We start from the raw sequence: 16,931 nt of genomic DNA, 5'->3' as shown, positions 1-16,931 counted from the left end.
ATATCCACCAGAGTATATAAGTTGAAATAACTTAAAGTAAAACTATACCCCGAACAATGTAGGTCTCTAAAAATATATTACATAAAACAGCTCATATATAAAACCCTGCTTCATCTTAACATTTTCATAAAAATAGACTTTTTAGTAGTATTTGCTATTGGGTAATCATAAGTAGAAAATTTGAAGTAGGCAACAAATATCGCAAAAGCCTTGGCTGTTGGTCGTCTTGTTGAACGGGTGGGACAGAAGATTCTGACTGGGCGCTGCTGAAGGCATGCGTTTAGGGCTGAATTATCAGATAAAGGTAGAATTCCTATGGTTTCTACCTCCATATCTGACGATTCAGCCCTGAACGTTAATGGAGGGTACATACGATCTTTCCTGCGCCCAATTGTCACAGGAAAGATCGTAATTGTAACGTGCATGGCCACCTTTAGGTCATATCAGCCAATGAATTGTCAAAGTTCTGTGTTTTACTCCCACACTACTTCCTGTTACAGTTAGAGCTGCATTATTTCCTGTCAGCTGATCTCTGAGGGAACACACAGCCCATCACAAAATGGCGGCACAAGTGAAAAAATGTAAAAGGACAATATTTACTTATATACCTGTATATATATTTATATATCAGATTGGCAAGATTCTTTAATAGGTCACTTAACATGATATAAACTATCTATCTATTCATTCTGGGAGTATAGTTTTCCTTTAAATGGTTACAGATATAGGCAAACACAACTGTATCAGCCAATGATCAATATATTTAGATATAGCGAGCCAATATGCCTTCAGCCTGCTGTGATAGATACAAAAGAACAGGGCACAGAACCCTGGAATTTACACCTGCCTTGGCTGTTACTTCTGGGGGGAGCTCCCTTACACTGTTGCCCCCTGCACAAGCAAATAACTTGCACCTATTGAACAGCATCCTGTTATAGTTTCTGGAACTGAGAACACCGCCGTGCAAAAAATTTCACCATTCTCATCTACATTGAGAAAAAAAAGAGAAAGGAGATTTACCAATGTGGCTAATGAGGGACAGGCGCCCATGCTTTGCACTTGCTTTTGTAAATAGTCCCTTTTGTTTAATATAAAGATTCTACCTGTCTCAGGATAACTATGCTGGCCAGTGAGAAACAAGCTGTTCTGCACGACTACACCAGAAAGTGGGCCGACAGTTGGCCATGCTTGGTATCAAGTGAAACCACCTGCTGCCCAGGCTACTCTCAGCAGCTGGGGATCACTGGCTAAATGATATTTTGCTTTCACTTGGCCACCTGATAACAGATATTCCTGTTCTGCACATCCCAGGAAAAACCTAAAGGGAAAGTATCAATAAAATAGACAGTATGTAGAAAAGCATCCTAGTTCCTGAAGAGGTGCCGTAAGATGTAAGTGCATCGTGTCAGTGAAAGCCCCTTCCTCACGCTGAGACCCAACTGCATAAACTGCCCTTGGAGGTGATTTATTCTCACTTGTTCCATTTCCCATGAGCTGCATGGAGCCAACAATTCTCTAACATTAACCCAAAACATGGAAATGCATCCTTCGGCTTATTCTTAGCATGGCATTCTCCCGCACATGTGCTTCTCTGAATGTTTCGGCAGTGGGCCTGTTCATAGTGTATCAAGGAAATGCTGAACAAAATCTATATCATAAAGCATAGACCCTACTGAAAAATATCCAGTGATCCAAGTCACTGAACAGTCCCATGTCCATATAATGGCATCGTTGCTAGGCCCCAGCAGCCAGATCCAGGCCTTGGGGTAGACAATGTTATGCACACATATAATAGAACTATATTCCATTCAAGGCCCACTTGGCCTAATGTGTATGCTGGGTTATATAAAATTACCACAAATAATGTTCCACAATCTACCTATAAATTATTACATGATAATAAATATACATTTGCAGACAATATAACTGTGTATTTTTAGTTTGTGCCACTATAAATAGGGTTTTCTAGATTTAGAAGAGTACAAATATATTTCAGAGTCCTGTACATAACTGAGATACAGACAAACCTATACAGTGGGCAATAAAGGCCCTACCCGCAAGGGCTTACAATCTGTATTAATAGAGTGGGGAACTTTATGTTGGAGAAATATTAATGTTAGTGTTATGAGTAGGAATATGTTATTTAGGGAAATGGTGTATTATGGGAGGTGATGGATGTTAATAGGTTTCTTGGAAGAGTTGAGAGAATATTTGCAAATCTATAAAGCAGGGGAATGACTAATAGTTTGGGGTAATGGTTTCCATAGGTGGGGAGCTGCTCTGAAGAGAATGAGCTGGTACTACATTGCTTTAAGGGAGGTCCTCAGTGGTGCTACAAACAATGGGATTTTGAGCTTCCCTTGGGTTTTTGTATATATTTATATAGCAGGTTCCTAGGGGTTGTTCTTGAGTTCCACAAGTACCAGTGTAATGGTTTGTGCATTGTGAAACAATAATCCTTCCAAGTCATCAGCAGGTTGCCTGAGGCCAGAATGGCTTGGCTGCCCTACACGTACCTGTGCCATCAGATTGGGTGTGATAATTCACCTGGGAACTGGTACAGGAGCCCTGTTCATTAATGCTAAAGTCCATTTAATAGAGTTGTATTTGCACTTTAGGAAAAATATATCTTTGATTTGAGCCTTCACCAAACTGTTGGGGTAGCGCTCATGGGGGTTGGGGGGCATGGTGCGGTGCAGCAGCTGGGGGGCCCAGCCTAAGGATCATTTAGGGGAAAATTATTGGCTTTCCTAAACACACCTGAAAGGCCAGGTCAGTTATGCTCAGATTTGTGGTGAAAACATGTTCTGTCATAAATACAACATGGCTGAATCACTGCTTCTCCAATGTTTTCTCTATATTAAATCTTGTGTTGAGCTAGATGTAGAAAGTGATATTCAGAGACAACTTGCAATTGGTCTTTATTTTTTTCATTTGTAGTTTTTTTAGTTATTTCATTTTCAGGTCAGGAGCTCTCCAGTCTGGAGTTTCAGTGGTTATTTGGTTGCTAGGTTCCAAGTTACCTTAGCAACCAGGGAGCTAAGATATGAGAGACTATTATATGAATAAGAGAGGGTTTGAATAGTAAAGAACATAACAATAACAATAAAACTGTAGCCTCACAGAGCAATATTTTTTGGCTGCTGGGGTCAGTGACCCCCATTTAAAAATTGCAAAGGTTTGGAAGAAGAAGGCAAATAATTCAAGAACTATAACAAATAAAAAATGAAGACCACTTGAAAGGTTGCTTAGAATAGGTCATTCTATAACATACTAAAAGCTTAAAGGTGATTGTACAGCTCTGCTGAATATGTTAGCGCTTTATAAATAAATGTTATTAATAATAATAATAATAATAATAATAATAAAAGGTGAACCATCCCTTTAATGAGCATTGAGCAGTTGCAGAGTGGCTATGTGATGTTGGGTAATGGGGCCACTCTCCAGATATATACAGGCAGAGGGTGCAAAAAGAACTGCTCCTAATGTGCAGTTTAGTGGGTGCCATATTCAAGAAAATATGAGACATTTATTTTGGAATTTACTTAGGTATACTATGCACTATACTACGAGACAAGCCAAAAATAGCCTAATATTGAAGCTTTTTTTAAGAACAGGGAGATGGAAATGCTAATAAAATCTGTTTTACCGGGCACAGCAAGCCTTCTATGGGTATCATTAGCTTTAGATTTTCCCTAATAGCTTGTGGTCCCCAGAGCTGTGAATACAAAGAGGACATAAGCATTAGAGCTACACCATAAAAACCCCACAGCTTGCTAGGTGCTAGTGCGATACTCCTGATTGTCCAGTAATTAGTGCCTGTCAGTCAGAGCGAGAGAGTGTGTGTGGGCAAGCTGGGCTGACTGATGTGGATTGGGACTAGTCAGACGAGTGTTTTGGCTGCTGAGGCTTGTGGCCTTCTCTTTGTTTTTCTTAATGGTTCAAGAAAAAGTCAATCCACATTGTACTTTCTAATGATGTCTCGCAGAGCCCCAAGCCCACAGAACTCATAGTGGCAAGAGCTGACCCCAGCAATAAAAGCTTTCAGGAAAGGACTTCTTTAAATAACTCTATAGCTTCTGCACAGTGCTTTAAATGATCTTGCCAACATTTCAGTAGTAAATCAAAAAGTTTTTGAAATTTTATTTCAGTTTTACTGGTTTGGAATTCAAACCTTTAGCATGCATCTCTTGTAAACCAGTTACATTACACAAAAGCCAAGCACATTCATTCAATAATATCATTATAACACACAAGAGCCATGAATATCTTATAAATTAGATCCTTATAAACAGAGCTTAGTGATGTCATCGGTTCTAATTGGTACTTGGTGATGTCTTTTCTGTCACATGACTCACTAAAACTTGTGTATTATAATGTTTACAACAGGGGGTTGTAAAATATGAGGATATTAGAAGCCACACCTTGGGTTCCATGACCTGTATAAAAGCAGCTGGCCTTTGGCCTTGTGCTTTTATATTGTACAATATAATATACAAGATCCACGAGTACCCTGTAAATTATGTACTTATAAATGGCACTTAGTGATGTCATCAGTTATATCTGATGCTAAATGATGAAGGCTGGTAAAGTAATGAATAGGTACCCAGTCTGAAGGCAAATAAGCATGCAGTGTAAGAGTTTTGGCAGTCAGTATATTTACCCAGGCATAGGCCAATGCAACTGGTCCAAACTGAGATTCAATAGGGCCTGGCCCAAAAAGTCTCCCACAGGCCCAATAAATAGTGAGTGTCTATGGCATTGTACAGCAGCCCATAAGGGTATTTGCCAGAACCCAGAGATTGCCAGTCTCTACTCAGTCCAAAGCCTTTTACCCTACTCGTTTTAGCCTGGCAGGCAAGTAATGGTACCCTTAAGCCATATGCCATGTGATTTTTTTTTTTATTATAGGGCATGGTGCATCTAAAGTTGTGCCATATAGCAGGGGCTACAACTGTAACAGTGTCCCTGGCTATTTGGTAAGTGTTGCCAAGATTATTCAGAACCACTTTATGGGCAGTTACTAGTTTGAGGCAGATACGTTTTGCACTGGCATGACTACTGATACCATCAGCAGCTAGTAAAGCTGGGGGCCATTTACTTCTTCTATGGAAGAAATGCAGTAGTGGCTCAGTGGGTAGCACTTGTAGCACTGGGGTCCTGAGTTTAATCCCAGAGATTAATAAGGGATGCAAAAGCCTACATGCCTCCCCCCACCTGGCCCTCTTGAATATAGCGCTGCAGAAAACAGACAGACTTGTATTTACACAATTCTACACTCAATGAAGGCAGCATGCAAAAATGGTTCATATATGGGACACTGCCATATTTTTCTTATTAGACAGAAAATGATTAAAGCACCATTGCCACCATATCTGTTTGTGGTCTTGGGAGCTTTTGTGTACACATCAAGGTGTAAAATAAATAATAATAAATAAAAAGTTGGAAGCATTTACCTGCATGTGTAGCTTATTAACCTAAGAATAAAGCCAAAGTGGAAACTAGAAGTTTCTTGCCTTAATCTTCATCTGACACACATTCAATGCCGCAATCAGCTGTTACGTGACTTTCAAATACATTTCCCTAACAAAATAAAGTGAAGTGGGTGCTGTATCAAGTACTAATCTCCAATTTCTAATGTTTGAGGCTTAACTGTCTACAAGACAGTTTCATATGCATGGAAGTAATGTGCCTATATGTAGCCCAAGGATGGCCAACAGGAGATTCTAGGGTTGTCTGAGGCCCCTCTATGGTCAACTGTGTCCCAAATGTTTGAGGCCTTTTCTGCTCATTGTCCTAGTTTTATAGCATATAGCTTCAAGAAATACTCCTAATACCCAATATAATTCAGTACGTTTGCAGAGTATTCATTTATATTGCCCATACAATACAGAATCTCTGTGACATATGATATACCCAAAATAAAGCACACTTTATTATGTTCTATAGATGAAGGTATTTGGTGCTCTTAGAATTTGTTAAAAGGGAATCATTCTTTACTGCCCCAGACTGATCATTTTATAATAAAAAACAATAAAAAGTAGAATTTAGAAATCAGTAAATAAGTTTTATAGTTTATTGCAACAGAACCAAAGCATAACTTATCAAAATAGCAAAAATAATACAAATGTTTAAACCCGCATATCTTTAATTTGACACAAATAATTGCTTATTACTACCATTAATAAATACAAAATATACATCTCCACTATTTACATATCTACATGATATTTACACACTTTTCATACAGAAGGGATGGATATAAATGACAACAGTTACTGTGTAGGCTAGGAAACATATTTAACTGCACCCACACTCCTCTACAATCATCTCTTGGTGGTGCCTTAAAACAACCTCGTCGCCCTCATAATACAACATTGAGAGAGGGCTCATCTTTATCGGGACGCACAATGGACACTCCACTTTTTCGGGCTGGTACAACTTGACCACACTCTGCGGAGCAAAAGAAGAAAAGAAAATCATAAGTTGCTGTCAGTGAATTAGTTGTGTATATATATATATATGTAGAAATGTAGATAGAAAGAAGCAATTCTAGTGCAGGGTTTGTAGGAACGTCATAGAAAATAACATTTTGTCTTCAACACAAGCAGTATGGGGCCCACTAATCCTCTAAAATGGTCATATAAAGTCTGTGGCCCGCTGTGGTGTGAACTAATCCTCTGGCTATTAAGGTCATTTGTTAATTTATGTGTAATTTGGTTACAAGTTAAGGGATGGGAGGTCAGTTGAACACATTTTGGACAAAGGATGGTTTGAGCCTAAAATTTCTCTTTTATTAGAAGATTTTCAGAAATGTTTCATTTAGTTGAAAGAGTTGAGTTTAAACTGGATTACTTACTTTCATGTAGGCGTGGTTTGTTGGTTTGAAGGTCTCGTTGAGTGGAATTGGACACGCTCCCTCGCACCTGTAAGCGTTGTACTTTTTTGGATAGACAATCCAGTTGCCCCATCCGATGTCTTCAAAGTTCACAATCATGTCCACTCTTCGACAGAGAGGTTTCCCATTATCAACATGTCTGGATGGGATGCTTCCCATGGATAAGTGATGCTTCTCATTCTTGTTCCGCCTGTGTCTCCTAATACCAGGCATCCTGCTAGCTTTCTCCATGTCAACATATTTGGATGACTCCGCTGTCTTGATGAGGCTGGGAAAGCCAATGTGGTTGACAGAGGGCTTGACTTTGGTAAACAACACAAGCATGACTCCCTCTGTAGAAAGATATCTACGCAGAGGGGTATGATGGGGATTATACTGTGGGGAATCTCCCGGGGAATCTAGGAACTCTGCACTGCTCATACCCGAGCCTCTCTCTGCCCTGTCCTTTGTTCTTAGGTATTCACTTTTAATATCCTGCCCTTCCTTGAAATAATGCTGCAGAATCCTAGTTACGTTAAAGACTTTCCATGGTGAGCCTTTGGTAGAGAAAGGGTTTGCCTCAAATGATCCCAGATAGAGATTCTCTTCCCCATCTCTAGTGTGGTACACATCCACGGTCACATTGTGTGACATTTCAATGTGTGGAAGCTGAATCCTTAGTTCTGCCAACTTCAGCTCACTGCTCTTGGAGACAGCTGACATGTCAAAGGACAGCGTCCAACGTTTCTCACTTTCCGTGCACCCTGAGGAAGACACAAGCACAAAGACAACATGAGCCCTCTGTTAACTCTCAGCAATGTGGATTGAAGTGCCGTTCAGATACAGATAGACTAAACAGAAACGTTTGGCCAAATGTCAAAACACTGTCTATGTGTATTGGCTTGAGGTTGGTGGGTGCTATTTTTACAGAAAGCTGAAGCCCAATACACAAACCTCAGTGGGAAAATGAGCATTTTAACACTCACTGTCAGCAGGGAATGGTCTGCTAAGCAGCCATCCATCTTTATCAGAGGAGAAAGATCAAGAGGCCAACATTAGACAGCAGAGGCAAGCAGCGGTATGTGAAATAAACTGCAGGGCAATATCAATACTAATAGGGACTCTACGCTGGCAAATATTGTATTAGCAATGGCTATCCCATATTGGAGAGAGGGGAATATAAAAGTAAGGACTAGGATTTGTAACAGTTCTGCTTTGGCCACTGATTTTGTTTAATTAGAAGGTTAATTACAAAATACATGTAAAAAATATTGTTATCCAACAATTTAAGGGGGGAAAGGAGTAACACAAACAACAACAGTGTAAATACAATGACCAGCTATAAATCTATATTTGTTATCTGTCTGTTTATCATTATGCATATTAGCAATACATTCTAATTCATTCCCTTCATCTTAGGCAAAACTATACAGATAATATACTCACTTTTTGCAAAGAGACTCAGAACAGTGTCGTATTCCTTAGTGGCAGTGTTGTGCCCACGGGCAAGCCCTGTATCGTTTGCCATGACAAGGTTCTGGTACAGCTGCATCATATAAAAAGGGTATTTCAAATCTCTATGATGTCTGTTTCCATCCAGTAGACTCGGGTGCTTTGATGCCACACTGGATCCTAAGAGAGGAATTCTGCTCTCTAGCCAGGAGGGCACCCCTTGCACCATGCAGGCAAAACCAAAGCACAGGACTGCTGTCAGAAATGCCATCCTTGTGCTGCTGTTCTCTCTCTTGCGGGGAGATGTAACTCTCTCAGAGGCTCTCTCCCAGACTGAACAAACAGAGCATTCCCCTGACTTTATATAGAAGTGAGCTGCCATTGCTCTTCACACCTACGACCTTTTGATCTACATGACCTCCCATCAAATGGCCAAAGCAAAGACTAATGCCCCTACTGTTATGCTAATAGCCCCATCAAGGGAATCCTACAAAATGACACATATATACTTTTCTAAATTAATAATAATCTGGTGTTTAGGTGAATAATTTGTTGGGCTGTCTTCCCCCAAGGTGGTTGCCCAAAATGTTGCACAGTCTGAATGCTGGTTAGGTCCATATTTGCTTATTTATTCTCCTGGAAATACAAAAAGATGAGATGTACTCTAGCATTACCCCTAGAAAATTGGATGCTAATGCCTTATTGTATGTATGTAGAATTTAATATTCTGGTATGGGACCCCTTATCCAGAACCCATTATCCAGAAAGCTCAGAATTACAGGAAGGCCATTTCCAAGATTTCTTTTTTCTCTGTACAGGTATGGGACCAGAATGTTAGGGACCCAGGGCTTTTCGTTTAAGGGATCGTTCCATAATTTGGATGTCCATACCTTAAGTCTACTAAAAAATTATTTAAACATCATTTAAACCTAATAGGACTGTTCTGCCTCCAATAAGGATTAGTTATATCTTAGTTGGGATCAAGTACAGGTACTGTTTTATTATTACAGAGAAAAGGGAATCATTTAACCATTAAATAAACCCAATAGGGCTGTTCTGCCCCCAATAAGGGGTAATTATATCTTAGTTGGGATCAAGTACAGGTACAGTTTTATTATTACAGAGAAAAGGGAATCATTTAACCATTAAATAAACCCAATAGGACTGTTCTGCCCCCAATAAGGGGTAATTATATCTTAGTTGGGATCATGTACAGGTACTGTTTTATTATTACAGAGAAAAGGGAATCATTTAACCATTAAATAAACCCAATAGGGCTGTTCTGCCCCAATAAGGGGTAATTATATCTTAGTTGGGATCAAGTACAGGTACTGTTTTATTATTACAGAGAAAAGGGAATCATTTAACCATTAAATAAACCCAATAGGACTGTTCTGCCCCCAATAAGGATTAGTTATATCTTAGTTGGGATAAAGAACAAGGTACTGATTTATTATTTCAGAGAAAAAGGAAATCAATTTTAAAAATTGGAATTATTTTCTTATAATGGAAGTCTATGGGTGATGGCCTTTCCATAATTTGGAACTTTTTGGATAATGGGTTTCCAGATAACAGATCCCATACCTGTAATAATAAACCAGTAGCTTGTACTTGATGGTAACTAAGCTGCATGAATCCATATTGGTGGCAAAACAGTTCTTAATGTTCAAATGATTTTTAGTAGCTTAAAGATGTGGTGATACTAATTATATCTTGTGTCCGGAAAGCCACAGGTAACAAGCATTCTGGATAATAGATCCTATACCTCTATATTCAGGATACACAGTGCTGTACAAATTCAAATAGAGAAAAGTGGACAGGGAGGACAAGCATTATAATAATACTCTTTTATACCGGTGTAGGGGACCCATGGGATTAACTTCCTCCAATGGTTGAAGAAGAACCAGTTAGTTTACCTACCAACCCTTGGGACGGTTGTTGCCCTACTTGGTCCAGGGGTGATATAACAAATTCCTGCTTTTGGTTTATATAATAGGAAATAGGACGGAGCACATGGCTCTTCCTCTTTGGTCTCCACCTGTCAGTAGTGTTGCCATCCTGCCGGTATTTGACCGGCCCCAGTAAATCACCAGGAAGGGACGGAATTATAGATTTACCGGTAATGTAATTCCCCTCACAAAAATCTTCCTGGCACACAGTGATTACTACCAGGAACTCCGCACTATAGTTATGCCAGTGGGTACAAGGGTGTAAGGGTAGTTTAGCAAGGGTAACAGTTGGCTCCATGGAGGATCGATAGATTGCAGGTAGCTTTCCCAGGCAATACAAACCTTGTGTGCCAGGATCATTTCTTCTCTAAGTGCCTTATTGCTTTCTGTAGCAGAGGCTTATCTATACACTGTAACAGCACCCCTACTGGCCACAGAGTTGGAATACTTGCTATTGTTTTCTATGTCCCAAGCAAAAGCCTGCACCTCTTCAACGAATACAACTCTGACTGAATTTGGCGATTCATGATGGGTGGTCTGGGGTGGATTGTGGGAATGTATATGCAAGAGAGAGTGGCAGAAGGTACAAGGTACCATGGAGCCCTGTATTTATACCTGCAAGGTACAGGCTGCCCCGCAATGCTCTGTAACTGAGCACAAAGTGGTCTAATTTTTGCTTCCCATAGTGCTCTGGTAATTGCAGCAGGGGATTTAAAAATTACCCCCAAGGAGTTCATAAGGGGTTATGTAATAAAAGCCACTAAGTTTGGCAAGGAGCAATAACCCATAGCAACCAATCAGCAGGTAGCATTTACTGGTCACCTGTTTAAAAGCAAATATCTTATCGATTGCTATTGGTTACTGCCCCTGGGCAAAGTTACTGCCTTTTATTACATATTGGGGAAAAGCCTCTTGACCACAATAACATGTGTCCTTCATGCTACAGGGCTTCAACTAGCTAACCTAGCAGATGGGGCTGCCATTACGTAGATAATGGTGGTACTCCTGTCTGGGGCCCATAGCAGAAGGTGGAGGGAGTTGGTAGGGTGTATGTCAGTCATGGGTGCACTTTTGGTATAATGGGGTCTGGTTGGGTGGATTAAATACATGGCCATGAGTGCACATTGCTAATAGGCTATAATCTGCAGTAGTGGGAGGGATAGTGTTTCCCCTATGGATTACACTTATAGAAGCCCTGCCAGCTGTGTGCCCAATGAGGGGGTCATATGAACATGCCTTCTTAGGGGACACAGTCTATACACTCAACTTGTTCTGTTTTCCTTATTTCTGCAAGATACTGCTGTTGCCAAATACCAATCAACTAACACTGTATATATAGGTAGACCCACACACACACACATATACTGTATATATATATTTGTTTATGGCTATTACACAGAGGCAGAGCTTTAGTTTAATATTTTATTGTAGTGCTCAGACAATATATAACTCTTAATAGAATAAATACTTTTTCATGTGCTTTATATAAAAATAGACTTTTGTTCTATGTACACTCTATACAGGGAACACAGCATGGCCACGATGCAGGGTATGGCAGATATAAAGGAACAGCCATGCACATATCCGTGTCACTAAGTTCAGTTGCAGCCACACTCATCCACTATCATGTCCTCGTGATGCTTCAGTACAACTTCTCCGTCTTCGTACAGTAACATGGACAGTGGGCTCATCTTTACAGGGATACACGAGGAACATTCAACTTTCTCTTCATCATACAGCTTGACCAGACTCTGCAAAATAACAGAAACAAAGTGCTGTTAAGAAAAGGGAAACCGGTGCTTTTTTTTTTTTAATATTGGATTTGTTTATATAGTTTTAGCCAAACTCATAATTTGAAAAGAGTATTAATTATTAATAGTTACTGCATTCTGCCACTAGGTGGAGCATGTAGTTATAAGCAACAACAGAAAAAAATTCTCTGCCAGAATCCTTAGAAAATGGCATTGCTGAAAAGACTATAGGGTTGATTCACTAAAGTGCGTTCATTTTTATTGCACACTTTTTTGTGCGTTAATTAGCGTGCGTGACAAGTAGCGCACACGCGTAAATTAGCGCGCGGTGAATACCGCACGAAAATAGTCTTCGCGACTTAAATAATGCACACAGCACGCGATAAAAATTTTAACGCATGCTATAAATAGCGCACGTTTTAACGCACTTTAGTGAATCCACCCTTATATATCTTACAGCACATTGGATTAAAGAGGTGGGTCACCTAAGTTTTCTTAGTATGTTATAGAATGGTCAGTTCTTAGCAACTTTTAAATTTGCCTTTTTTAAAAAAAAAAATGTATTTTTTTTTAATTATTTGCCTTCTTCTAAATCTTTCTGGCTTTCAAATGGGGGCCAAACCAAAAAACTATTATTTGCTTTTTATTTACTTCTTATTACTTATCTTTATTTATTTACTTTTTATTAACTTTTTATTACTTATCTTTCTATTCAGTCCCTCTCCTATTCATATTTCAGTTTTTCATTCAAACCACTGCCTGGTTGCTAGGGTAATTAAGACCCTAGCAACCAGATACATGCTGAAATTCCATAATTCTAAAACCACAAATAATAAAAAATGAAGACCAGTTGCAAATTGTCTCAGACTATCACTCTCTACATCATACTATGGGGTGTATATATTAACATTGGAGAAACATCACTGGTAATGTTGCCCATATCAACCAATAAGCAATTAGATTTGCAATGGTCAGCTACAAGTTAGAAAACAAAAGCAAAGGTTGGTTGCTATGGGCAACATCACTGGTGATGTTTGTCTCTGGTGTAAATAAATATGCTAAGGTGAATGATCCCTTACCTGAAAGAGTCTATAGTAGGAGAAAAATCAAGAAAAATACAGTTTTTAAATTAAAATAAGGGAGGGGCAGCATAATTGCAGTAGAATTAGCTGAAATTGTTAAGAACCAGTGAGCTAGTCTAAACATAAGCTAACTAGTCTGTCTAAGCATTGGTGAGTACCTATGAAGTATCCTACTTAATTAAGCCCAGTAGGGCCAATCTAAATAAGAGAACATACACAATGCCTAAATAGTTTGTATAACTCTTCTATGGAGGCCAAGTATGAAGAGTGTAGGCTCATCTAAAGAACTATTTACTTCAAAGTTTGTCAATGAGAGTAAATGAATACAAATTGAAAAGTAGATCTAGTAACCCATAGCAACAGATGGGCTATTTGCTTTTAAACATGTGACCAAACAATGCAACTTGTTGAATGATTACTGTGTGCCTTTGATTACTTGGGAAGTAGTAAGCTGGAATGTGAGTCTTACCTTGATGTAGGCATGGTTCGTTGGCTTGAAGGTTTCATTCAGAGGAATGGGGCAGGCCCCCTCGCACCTATAGGCGTTGAATCTTTTGGGATAGACAATCCGATCGCCCCATTCAATCTTTTCAAAATCCACTATCATATCCACTCTCCTGCAAAGGGTTTTTCCAACGTATCTAGAGGGCATGGTGTTCATGACTATGGAGTTTTTTGTTTTTTGGTTGCGCCGGTGTCTCCTGGTATCTGCCACCCTGACTGTGCTTTCACTCATAACATACTTGGAGGACTCCACGGTGTGGATGAGACTGGGAGAGCCAAAATAATTAGCAGTGGGCTTGTCCCTGGTGAACACTACCAGCACAACTTTGTCTGTGGGAAAACTGGACACAGGGGTATTGTCTTTATTCCTCTGAAGGCCTTCCTCTGCCTCAGTCCTTGCTCCTCTCTTAATGACACGTGGCCTGACTCTCTCGTGCAGGTTCTTAACTTCTATGTATTCATCATTTGTGAATGGCTCCCCGTGGTGGAGATAATACTGGAGCATCTTAGTTAGATTAAAAACCTTCCACGAGGAACCCATTGCAACAGAAGGGTTAGTCTTAAAGGATCCCATGAAAAGATTCTCCTGACCATCCTTGGTGTGATAAATCTCTACGGTAACATCCTGGGACCTTTCAAAGGAAGGGAGGCGGATCCTCAACTCGGCCAATTTCAGCTCATTGCTGCTCGATATAGAAGACATGTCAAAGGACAATGTCCATCGATTGCCCACTACATCGCAACCTGTAACAAAAAGAAAAGATACTGTTAGCCTCTGGCCCACTCCATTAGAACGTCCAGTTCATTTAAGTTTAGTCTTTTGTATTTTAATGTCCATTGGGATCTGGCATGTTTAGCAACATTTGGATATGAATAGCTAAAGTAGAAACTGCTTTGCCCACAAAGAGAAATACTGCAAGTGTGTATCTAGTGGGCTATTAACAAAAGGGCTGGAGCTCAATACACAAATGGAATGGAATAATGAGTTTTTTTAACACGCTGTCCCTGCAGGGGGCAGACTGACAGAAAGTCATTCATCTTAATCACTTGAGAACTAGAACCGGAGGGGGGGATATCAGCCCAAAAGTAGCAACAGTAGGCTGTATATTTTATACTAGCAATGGTTTCATCCTGGCTAAGCTGTAAAGTTTCCTTGCTAAGTAGGATTCTTTTTTTAGGATAAAACTATAATACTATTGATATTAAGACAACTTTATAATTATCATTATTCTTACACTTGACCAATAATTAATATCTCTCTCTCAAGGTCGCCCTTTTTTGCATAGTGAGTCCAAAAAAGCTTACAATCTAAAGGTGACCATGCATTGTTGACAGTTATTGTTCATTTATTGGTCCCTCTGGAGACAAAGTCTTTCCACCCTAAAAAAAGGCCATGTAATACCTGGCTTGTAGGTCAGTAAATACTGGCCCTCATAGGACCTGCTTTATTTTTTGAGCTGGGAGCAGAAGGATTCAAAAAAGCATTTACTACGGATAGGCAGAAGAGCCAAAGTGATAAGAGGTTGCACTCTTAAGGGCCATGGCAGACGGGGAGATTAGTCACCCCGCGACAAATCTCCCTTGTTGGGGGTGACAAATCTCCCCAAATGCCATCCCACACGCTAGAATGTAAATCGCCGGTGGGATGGCATACGCAACGCCGAAATCACAGAGGTTTCCTCTCAAGGCAACTTCAGCGATTTTGGCAAATTGCTGCGCTGTGTATGCCATCCCACCAGCTAGAATGTAAATCGCCAGGCATTAGACAATAGACATTTCAGGGAGATTAGTCGCCCGCGACAAGGGAGATTTGTTGCGGGCGACTAATCTCCCAGTCTGTCACTGCCCTAAGAGCATCATACACTAAGCCCTTGCACCTACCCATAGTTCTGTGCAAGTTGTGCCTTTTGCACTGGGTTGAAAATCCAACACAAGGTACAGTGGGCAGCACTTAGTCTATGATTTTTTTTTCATCCAGGTTATGATATACAGTGTCTAGTAGAATTAAGTCTAAAGCAACTTGACTCATAAAGTCCAGTTGCTTTAGGCTTAATTCTTCTAGATACAAGAGAGTCCTGCACTTAGATTGCACTTGGATCTCGTGCCTCTAGGCACTCCTACTTTTGTGTCATAAATGACAGATATGTAGTCACCTCTTAAACTGCAGGCGGATGATCCTTCTCAGACAGCAAAACCCTTTTTGTTCCATACTGGAGGTGCGAATAGTTGATACTGACACCTCTAGGTTCTAGGAAGTTGGAAAGTGTAAAGTGGCCAAAAATATCATGACGAATTGTACTTTACACCAGCACCTTGTAGATGAGCCCTTAACAGTCAAAGTATATAGTGAAAAATAGCAAAAAATAGTAAAGAAGGTCCTACGAGGGCCAGTATTCTTTGGCCTACAAGCCAGACATTGTATGGTCACATACATAGGCAAAAAGTATGAATAGTTATCATCAATTAAACTTTTCCACTGCAGCAATTTTACCCCCAAGGTAACTATTTACCTGAGAATTAGATTCAGGTGAAGGTTTTGCCCCGGGAGAATTTTACATTGACCCATAATGGAGTAATAAAGACCATATACTTACTTTTTGCAATGAGGCTTAGAACGGCATCAGATTCCTGCAGGATGGGATATTCCAGGATTGACAGATCCGTATCATTCCCCAAAATCAGAGTCTGGTATAACTGCATCATGGAAGGGGGGTATCTCATACCCTGCGACAGTCTGGAACCATATGAATTGCTGGATTTCTTGTATCCCAGGTTAGATCCTGCCAGAGGGATTTTAGCTCCTTTTCTGTCTGAATGAATGGGCTTCCCGTGCACAAGGGAGGCCATGGCAAATAAAAAGAGGGCTCCTAGGGCTGCCATCTGGTATCTGTACTGATTGTCTGACTCTTCCAACTTAGGAGAAATGAACTTGTTAGAGGATCTCCAAGACTGAAGTGCAAACCTTAAAATCCCTGCCTTTATATAGAGAATGGATTATGAGTTTCAGTGGTTCTTCACACCTATACATCTTTGATCTGATTGACCTCAGCATCGACAGTTTCAAGCTCCCAATAGCATTGGCCGGGTCCCCTGCTGAAAGGTTAATGACACCTGTAAGAAATGCTCTTATGGAGGCTCTGGATAAGGGTTCATTTAGTGAAAATACCGACAGCGGCTGGGTTTTATACATTAGTAAATCCAATTTTAACCAAGCAAACATGCTAAATACTCTCCATATAAGGAACTAATCCATAAATGCTCTGTGTGGATTGATTTGGCACAAGGATGTGGGTAGACTTACAATGTCAGGCAATTT

At 40.0% G+C, this 16,931-nt stretch overlaps 2 protein-coding genes across 2 annotated transcripts; both read right to left on the bottom strand.

Moving 5' to 3' along the window:
• Nucleotides 1-6,062: 6,062 nt before the first annotated feature.
• On the bottom strand, nucleotides 6,063-8,632 carry nodal1 (nodal homolog 1). The gene is given in 3 exon segments (NM_001016321.2): nucleotides 6,063-6,453; nucleotides 6,860-7,641; nucleotides 8,324-8,632. Coding segments are annotated over 3 exon segments (1,212 nt in total). The 5' UTR covers nucleotides 8,601-8,632; the 3' UTR covers nucleotides 6,063-6,300.
• A 3,059-nt stretch (nucleotides 8,633-11,691) lies between these two features.
• Nucleotides 11,692-16,545, bottom strand: nodal2 (nodal homolog 2). The gene is made up of 3 exons (XM_002932721.5): nucleotides 16,210-16,545; nucleotides 13,581-14,359; nucleotides 11,692-12,029 (listed from the first exon to the last, which is right to left on the bottom strand). Exons 1-3 carry the CDS (start codon nucleotides 16,493-16,495, stop codon nucleotides 11,877-11,879), a joined length of 1,218 nt encoding a protein of 405 aa, XP_002932767.1. The 5' UTR covers nucleotides 16,496-16,545; the 3' UTR covers nucleotides 11,692-11,876.
• Between the last annotated feature and the right edge of the window lie 386 nt (nucleotides 16,546-16,931).

The sequence above is a fragment of the Xenopus tropicalis genome, chromosome 3 (assembly GCF_000004195.4).
Source record: "Xenopus tropicalis strain Nigerian chromosome 3, UCB_Xtro_10.0, whole genome shotgun sequence".
Taxonomy (NCBI): domain Eukaryota; kingdom Metazoa; phylum Chordata; class Amphibia; order Anura; family Pipidae; genus Xenopus; species Xenopus tropicalis.
The sequence above is the reverse complement of the archived record's forward strand: the minus strand, read 5'-3'. Positions and strand labels throughout refer to the sequence as shown.

Excerpts from the sequence above, each read along its gene's own strand:
- nodal2 (XM_002932721.5), bottom strand. The coding sequence starts at position 16,495 with ATGGCAGCCCTAGGAGCCCTCTTTTTATTTGCCATGGCCTCCCTTGTG. Across the intron at positions 14,360-16,209 it reads TCTAAGCCTCATTGCAAAAA|GTTGCGATGTAGTGGGCAAT; the intron begins GTAAGTATATGG and ends TTTTTGTTACAG. Across the intron at positions 12,030-13,580 it reads CGAACCATGCCTACATCAAG|AGTCTGGTCAAGCTGTATGA; the intron begins GTAAGACTCACA and ends GTTATTTTGCAG.